Here is a 9,357-nt window from a genome sequence, read left to right as displayed (position 1 = left end):
TTATGAGAAGATGTGTAGTGGACTCTTCATCTTAATTACATCTCTTGCAAGTTATGCTCTGGAGTTGAATATTTCTGTTGAGTCTCTTATAAATTTGGAGAATATCATGAGAAATTTTCCATAGAAACAATTGACGTTTGTGAGGGATATTCATGTGACGTAGCTTTGACCAGTATTTACTTTTCTTCTTGATTTTGATCTCCCATTTGTCCTTGACTCTGCATAATGGTTTTATAAAAAAAATTAACTATGAAGTGACCTGTTCTGGTTACAGACCATTTTAACTCATCTTTTATATTCACATCAGGTCTTATATTAAAAATCACATTCTTTTGCTCTTCATTGAAGCAAGTATTAAGCTTGTTTATACTCCGGTTGCTAATGTCTTCATCTATCAGCTCAACAACCTTCAGTTTATCATTAATATTAGAAGTGTTCACTTGAGAAGTAAGAATTTGATTTTGATTTTCTATAATCCATCTATCTTTAAAAACTTTTATCTGATTTTCGTCACCAACTTGCCAAATCCAGAACTTTTTTTACCCATTCAAGGCATGTACAGATACTTTCCAAATCCAAGTATTTTTAGTTTTCATTACAGCTTTAAGAGGATCTGAATTTTCAAAGTACATTTTCCTTTAAAACTTCAACCCACATTACATTTTCTTCATTAATCTCCAAGCTTAGTAAGACGGGCTTCAATTCATTGAGGGGTAACTAATTGTCAATCCAGGTAGCTTGACAAATTTTTTTATGTTTTTTGCCGAATACCATAGAAATTGTCCCAACTATTAATATTTCTATTCAAAACATCAAAGTCTTTATCGAAACCCATTTCAAAACCAATATAAAAGTCTCATGCTCCCTCAGAGGAGGCAGGAGTTCGAATCCTGAACCTTGCAATTGCTAGTAGTATTTGGGGACCACTACCTAACAGCTGTACTACCCCATCAAAAAAAACACGCTTGCATGTTCCTAAATATAAAAAGATATGGGTGCAACGAACACTACATTTATGGAGATGAGGTCGCCGAATCAGTGGTTCTTCAGTGCTCAAATGCTAGGAATCTTCATCTGGAGCTAATGTCGTCTTGTACTGCTGCTCTTCTGGAGCAATGGTTTGGCATTTTATATAGACAGTGTTGGGGATTTGGCTCGACCCAATCCCATGAGATTAGTCCCACATGGGATATACGAAGTTCTAGGTGGAGACTAATAAGGTGTGGAATCTCCCTACATAGTACCGAGGCCTTTTCGATTAAAACCCCACACCTGTCTGGCCAAAGGTGGTGAAAGTGGGGACAATATCGGTACTATGTAACGTCCGTAGGATCCATCAAATGGTATCAGAGCTAGGACTACTTAGAGATCGAACGGTTATGGATGTCAGCCCTAAAGAAGGATGAGGTGCGCAAGGTGGAGTTAGGTGGTGCGGAACACTTTAACTTGGGTGGATTATGGCAAGCCGAAGCTAGGGCTCATGGCGGAGTTAGATCGTCTCCCTCTCTAACTCAGGTGGAGCAAGCTCGAAGTGGCGGCCAAGGCTCAGTGGCGCATATTGACTGTAACCAGGTTCGACGGTAGTATACGGATGACGATCGTGTACGGTAGATTGAGTTGGCATGCATTACACCTAAGTGGTGACAATCAATGTGGAGTTGTGGACATGAAGGAGCAAGGTGTACCTCAAGACGTTGCGTAACGGTGATCGTACGACGATAGTTGGTGAGATAGCTTGGATCTCGCCAAGGTGGAGATTGTTGGGGATTTGGCTCGACCCAAGCCCATGAGATTAGTCCCACATGGGATATGCGGAGTTCTAGGTGGATACTAATAAGGTGTGGAATCTCCCTACATAGTACCGAGGCCTTTTCGATTAAAACCCCACACCTGTCTGGCCAAAGGTAGTGAAAGTGGGGGCAATATCGGTATTATGTAACGTCCGTAGGATCCATCAAAATTTGTGGTAGATAATGTGGTAAATGTTATCTCGTATGGGTGAAGACGCTACTTTGGATCTTATAGGGTGCTTGTGAGAGTTCTTGTCTTCGGTCACGTTGTGGTGAGTCTATGGATTGATATAGTTAGTCATTTGTGTAATTCTCAGTGGTGATTCTATAATGAATAAAGAGGCCGTAGCCGTTTGGTCGATGTAGACAATATTCACAATTGTGTATATTGTTGAACCACGATAAACCCGTGAGTACTTTACTTCTTGTTTCTTTATTTATGGCTTGCATCTGTGTGGTTCTCTTTCAATTCTTCTTATCCTAGATCGTAGTGAGGTTCATGGAGCAATCCGAGAGATCAAGTGTTTCTTGTTAGCTAATATGTTTCCGCAAGATTAGCAAGTAGATGGCTCTGAACCCCAACAGACAGCTGTTACAGGTACCGAGAGAAACAAGTGTACTTCCTTTGTTTGTAAAACCGACAAATCCAGAAGACAAAATATACCCGTCTCCGCCAGTATAATCTCTATAGTGATGTTCAGGTTCAGACATAGCACTATTCTGGCCTATGTATTGAGGTGGCTTATTTATGAATGCGTTTCCAATAGTTTTCTAAAGTCCAACATAGCAGGTGCAGGGCACATTTAGACACTTCTGAGAGAAGTGGTTTATGGCCATCAAATTCAAACCTTACAGCCCAGGGCTACACTAGTGGAAACTAAATAACCCCGTCATGGCTGAGATCCAAATTAAAAAGCTGCGAGCGATATCCTTGCCTAATGAGTCTAAAGAAGAATCCTATCCACCTTGGACATGTTGAGATCTCACCCTTCGGGGATATCCTCCTGACCAATGACTGTAAGATTATTTCCACCTCGGACGTGTGAAATCCCCCAGTCACTAACTCCATCTGTTTGTGTAACAGAGTTACTACTAAACCTCAGGTTTTATTACAAATAAGACCACTTTAAGAAAGGAAGAAAAGGGCCATAAATAGGACAACAAATATTCAAAAAGAAAATTGCCCATGCAAGTATATATACTTGAATTTTAAAAGTTACAGTAGGATATCAAGTAACATACTGAGAATTATTGGACAAGATCCAAACGAATAAAAAGAATAAAGATCATCCATTTTAAGATGTATGAACTTTCCGCGAATAAACTAAAATCATTACAAATTCATTAGCTGAGGCGCCCACTAATGCAGAAACTCTCTCTGATGTCATTGCCGTTTGTAACCACAAGTCCACCAAGTTATGCAGTTGTAAAGTTGGGACAATTGGCTGCCCACAACATTGGATCTCAACCTATCGTAAAATAAGATGAGCAAATAAAACATCAAGTTATAACGAAGAAGATCTCATCATTAATGAAAACTTTAGACACGACATGTTGAATTTCAATTATTGTAAGAGACTTCTTTTGGTATGTAAGACCTGTGAATGGATTCATTAAACGGAACAACTGACCTGTTTTGAGTAGTCAATATTCACTTGAGTTATAATCAAATAGTAAATTGGCAGTTATATAATGGTACATAAACAGTTGATAGGGGTTGAGGTCACAAAATCTCAATTTGATTAGTTCTTCTTGGGGAGAGAGAGAGAGGGGCGTACCTCAGCTTCACTTGTAAGATGAAGTTTGTTTGCGAGATATTTTTGGATTGCGGAAACGGGCATATTACCGTCCCTAAAATAAAGAGCAAGACATTAACTATGAAATGAGATGCATGTGGACAAAAAATAAACATTGCAAGAACTTATACAGTTAGTGTGATATTTAACATAAGTAAACAACAGTAGCATACAAGCGTAGATAAATGTAAAACTCTATACTAAAATATAGCATTACTGGTGGACTGTCATCTTAACCGAAGGTTCAAAATCATGTTCAAACAACTATAGGAATGTGATTACAAAGAAAATAGTAGATGGAAAGAAACTCACTGTACACTCAAAAACGACTTAGATATCTGGGTCAACTGTTCTCCTTTCCTGAAATACAGAGGAACGAGATATAGTTAGATTAAGCTTAAATTCCTCCAAAATGAGAAGGCAAATTTATTTTATCTACAGTGAGAATATTTTCTTACTGGTCTTCGGAAGCTACTAGCTGAAACCAAATTGGGGTAGTTCTTCTCTCAGGTTTTACAGCCATAGCGTCAAGAACCATTTGAGGAGTAATTTGCAGAGGCGCAGTCCTTTTCTTTCCTATCTTGTGCAACTTATTGGGTTTCTCAAGATCTAGAGGAGATGGGTTAGCACAATCCTTGCCGTCTAGGACTTTCGATTTCTTATGCTCCCTAACTTTACGCTTAGGCACATGAACATCGTCATCTGGCTCATTGGCTTGTTCTTGTTTCACATTCGACCCTTGTGAACTGGATTTATGAGCTTTTGTCCTATTTGCAGCTTCAACAAGGCAGTCTAACGGTCTCCACTGGTCTATTTTCTTAGCCCATGCTTCTGCAATATTTTCTTTATCTTTATAGGTAAGCTGGCGATTAGAAGGTTCAGCGTTGGAATAATTCTGTAGTATTATCATAGACAAGAATGAGGAAAAACTAGTTAGTCCATTGAGAGAAAGATACAACAAATATTGAGTTAATATACTTTTAGCATCCTAGAAAAGAGTTAACTACTAACAAGTAAGAAAATAAATAAATAAATAACAAGCATAATTGTAGGTAAATCATCTAGTTATTAACTTTTGAATCGAATGACATGAATACTTCTTCCATTTTCTGTTCTCCTTTCTACTACTGCATAAACCCCCTTATACAGACTAACCTTCTACTTTTTAGAAAAGAAAAACCATTCTTAGAAGACTTTAAGAGTCGCAAACTCTTCTAAACTAGAATCTCTACTTCTGAATGAGATACACACTCACGAAAAGATAGTTTGGAAATAAGATTTATGATGCCATTTCTTACCTGTCTTCTTCGAGCAATCTTGCTCAGAGTTTCAGGTGAGCTGGAGCTTTCAGAGTGATCTTCATGAGAACCTTCATTCTTTTTACCAGGTTCATCAATTGTAAAACTAGATCCTCGTAAAGCAGCTGCCTTTCTTGCTACGGCTTTTGTTCTTCTCCCAGTCAAGTTTGTTTGCGCGGAAACCCTGGGTGTGCTAACCACCAGTGAAGAGAGTGATCTCTCCTTTCTTCTTACTGGCACTGAAGCTGGTGGTGTGACTTCACGAGTCACGTCAGGTTTCACGTCGGGTGTGACATCACATGTGACTTCAGGTGCCTTGACCTCTCCTTTTTTGAGAGGAAAGATTTTTGCCCGTAAATCTTGTAGATTGTGGTCAGGCCTGCAGAAAATACAGATATCAGAACAGATGCTTTAACAAACACGAGTACATTGTCCAGGTAAACACCGGAAATCAACGTTTGAAATGAAGTAGTGCATGGATGACATCGAATAATTATGGCAGTAAATAAATAAACGCAACTTAACGCCATATATGGATTCAAAATGTTTCTTGCTAGTTAATATCAACCTTTAGTTAGCACTAAGTAATTAAGTAGTTGTAGGCAGAAAGCAAAAGGCTAAAGGATGAACTAACTAAGCCTAATAGGTCAACAATGGGTTACATGCAACTGGAATGAGAAATTTTCATTACACACCTTCGCTTTGGAAAAACCCACACATGCCACACGACCAATGTGAAACCATTTACCATGATAAATATTTCAAACCCCATCACGTGGCAAAACACTGAATCGGGAAGAAGGATTTACCTCAGCTTCTCCTCTGGAGCACAACCTAGATCAATATTGCATACTGGACAGCAATCTCCTCCTTCTTCATCTGTAAACTTGTCATATATGCATTTCCTGCAAACTGGTTAAAAGTTCAAAAAGAAAATAATAGTCAGAATAGATAAATCCCTAAATGCAGCCAAAAACAACATAGATGTGTTTGATACACTGGCCATACATGCCCAATGCAACATGTCGACAGAGTGAACTCAAGTTGATTATGTATTATATTGGAATGAAAGATGTTGGTTCACGGTGTAAAAAGAAAATCAGTAAGCTACTGGAGCTTCTTCACTCAATCTAAGCGGAGGAAAACACATAATGACTGCAACAGTACTGCTTGGGGCTCAAAAAAAAAATAGAGGCAGAGTGAAAAGCCCATAAGACGTGCTCAAAGAATAATCCTGAAATACACACATTTTCTTTCTATAAAAGGAAGTTGTTCAAAAAGCTTCAAAGATAAGCCAGAAGCATTCACCAAGGTGCTAACCACATCAAGGAAATCAGTCTAATCTTTGAACGAAATCCCTAAAGAAATAGTCAAGTCGAGACCATCCAAAGGACAATAAATATGGGAGAATTCTGTTAGTTTTACATTACTGTCACGTTTATAAACAAGTATAATCTACATTCCCTTACAAATCCATATTGAATTAAAGAAGTTGCATTTAATACGTTTAACGCCAATTAAGTAGATATATTCAGATGGTGGGAATGTATCTGGTTGGCCAAATTAGATTAGATAAATTGAGTAACACATCCAACGCCCAGTATTAATGAAAGAATGAACCGATTATCATGATAAAACTCAACTGAAACGAACCCAGAAAACACAAGGATACAAATCGAAAATCTAAGTTCCAAAAAATCACATACTACGTAATTCCCATGTCATGAAAATGCAAACTTGAAGATCCAACATCAAAAATAATCACAAAGTAACAAAATTTATAACGTAAACATAAACCAACGAATAAAGACTTACATGTATGAAGACATTCAGAGATAGTTGTAGCTTCCTTGAACAATTTATTACAGAGAGGGCATGTCATGCAAGCTTTAAGGGTATCCTTGCGAACTTTCGTCAATTGATAACTCGACATCTTTCAATTCAAACCTTTCAAAATTTAAAAATCTCTCAGCTTTATCAGCTTTATAAACACAACAACATTTCGTGCATGTAATTGTTAACTATACGCAAAAAAATCGCATTATCATCGTAGTAATAATAACAATAATAATAAGATTCCCGTTCTCTCTCTATTACTACATTCAGCATGAGACAATCAGTATGAAAACAAAGATGATTAGACAACAAAAGAAACAATCTTTTTTCTCCTCTACTATTAGTGAGATGAAAATTACGATCTTCTCTCGATCTATTAAGAAATTTAAGAGAACAAAATGGAGTTTGGAGTTATCAAGAAGTGATTTTAAGGTTGGCTTGAGTAAATCAGTGAAACATACGACGTGGGTTTTGTTTGGATTTTGGTTTCGGATAAAGATGTGTTTGGGTTTGATGATCTATTCGAGGCTTTGAAAGATTTTGGCAACTAATGTAGAAGACTCGAAGAGGTTTCTTTCTTTCTAGTATTTCTTACTACTTTCAATCTCACATAAAATAAACAATAAGAATATGAGCTTGAGGTAGATGATAACTTGCGCCGTGGGTAGATAGATTACTAACCTGCACTGCTACTCCACACACGTAGAGTTTTTGGGTTTTGACTCGGTTCTCTTTCTTACACAGTTTTCTCTACTTTCTGTTTTATTTAACGTTATTTGGAGCGCACAGTAGCAAGAACCAGTAGCACGAGAAAGAGAGAGGTTGTTCATACGCTGAAATTATATAGGGAGAAAAATGGCCAAATGGGTGTAATAAGGAAAATATTTTAATTAGGGTTGATAATCAAAAATTAAGTGGCTAAATCAAGAGAATGGATTTATGTATAATGTGCAAAGAGTGAACCACCAACTATATTGACAAATTTGGAGGGCGTTTACATTTAAGAGATATTGATTTTGATGCCACATTCTTAAATCACAACAAAAACAAGAATAAATGATGACAAGCGCCGAGTTATTTCTTTAAAAAGAACGCGTGATTGGGATATAAAAAATAATTGGGGATATAGGAAAAGGACAAAAACGGGATCCAAATATCAAATCAGGGTCACCTCTTATCTAAGTATTTTATGTAATTCCTAATCTATCCCTCACTAATCAGGATTAGTGATTAATAATAATTAGTAAAATCTTAAGATTTTTGATAAATGATTAGTGTGTGTTATTATTTGTGTTTGGGTGAGTGAGGTGAGAGTAGAAGGAGGGAAAGAAAATTTGAGAGGGAATTGAAAATGGAGGATGATTGTGAAGAGAGAATTGTTGCGGCTGAATCTTTGGCTCAACTACAACAAGGAGCATATCTCGAATCTTCATCCAATGACAACAACTCACAATTGCAAGTTTTTGTGGAACCAACACCTTTGGAACATGAATTTTATGAGCATGAAGTGTTTCGTGAAGAACCAACCCAAGAGAGTAAACTAGCTCAACATATAAGCACTCCCGATACTCAGGTAAAGCTGCGAATAGGTTGAAAAAATTGATTTTTTTCTTTGAATCCACCATTGTTGCTGCTGTAAAAGCTCGGTACCGGCATTGTCAAAGTATGAATACCATGCCGGAACCACGAATACCGGCATAGTATTCAAACTACGACCATGCTGGAACCTTGATATCCCCCATTTTGAAACTAAAAGCGGCATAGTTTGCAACCAAAAAACTATGTCGGTACAGAAGTTACTTTTTACCTACCACGGAATATTCTATCGAATATGCTACCGGCATAGTTAAATTCTAAGGTTACCATGCCGGTACTGCATGAAAAACATACAGGAAGCAATGTCTTCTGAAACTAAATACCGGCATGTAAAATTAATTAACTACCACGCCAGAACTGTGTGCCGGCGTTGTTCAATTTTAACGTTACCATGCCGGTACCTACAAAAAAACATACATGAAGGAGTGTTTTCCAAAGCTAAATACCGGCATGGTATATTAAGTATGGGACACGCCGGAACCTCCTACCGGCGTGGTAACTTAGATTACGAGCATGTCGGAACCAGTATTTCCGGCATTGCTTTCAAATATAATGTTAATGCCGGAAGCATGTCAAAATTGGTCTTCAGTTTCGGTGCAGTACGACTATGCCAGGACTGTAATCGAGTATGCTGGAACTGCATACCGGCATAGTATTAAATTTTTCTTTTTTGGAACTAATTTATTTTCTTTTCGTTCGATCCTTAGGTTGTGACATATATTGATCCAAAAAATGAAAAACTGCTCGGTCGGGATACGTCGGAATACTATAAAATGCCTCTGGTATGTTACCAAAGATTTCTTTTCACCTAGTATCTTGAATATTACCAATGGATTGCTTGTAATGAACCTTATAATCTCCCATTGTTGTCCTTATGTAGGGAATAAAAGATCCAAATGAAGCAATTGCTTGGGCTAAAGAGACTGCTTTTAAGAACATGTGTGTGTTGGTGAGGAATACCCAAGGTTCAAAAAGACGTTTTGAGATGGTTTGCAAGAGAAGTGGGAAATACAAGGAGAAGAATAGCCACAAGAGAAAGGA

At 37.6% G+C, this 9,357-nt stretch overlaps 1 protein-coding gene across 1 annotated transcript; it reads right to left on the bottom strand.

The window, feature by feature from the left end:
- Positions 1–2,957: 2,957 nt before the first annotated feature.
- LOC113315028 (E3 ubiquitin protein ligase DRIP2-like) lies at positions 2,958–7,322 on the bottom strand. The gene is made up of 7 exons (XM_026563337.1): positions 6,700–7,322; positions 5,694–5,796; positions 4,885–5,263; positions 4,045–4,481; positions 3,899–3,946; positions 3,569–3,641; positions 2,958–3,259 (listed from the first exon to the last, which is right to left on the bottom strand). Exons 1-7 carry the CDS (start codon positions 6,815–6,817, stop codon positions 3,086–3,088), a joined length of 1,332 nt encoding a protein of 443 aa, XP_026419122.1. The 5' UTR covers positions 6,818–7,322; the 3' UTR covers positions 2,958–3,085.
- Positions 7,323–9,357: the final 2,035 nt, after the last annotated feature.

The sequence above is a fragment of the Papaver somniferum genome, chromosome 10 (assembly GCF_003573695.1).
Source record: "Papaver somniferum cultivar HN1 chromosome 10, ASM357369v1, whole genome shotgun sequence".
NCBI lineage: Eukaryota > Viridiplantae > Streptophyta > Magnoliopsida > Ranunculales > Papaveraceae > Papaver > Papaver somniferum.
Note: the sequence above shows the minus strand (reverse complement) of the source record. Positions and strands in the feature narration are given on the sequence as shown.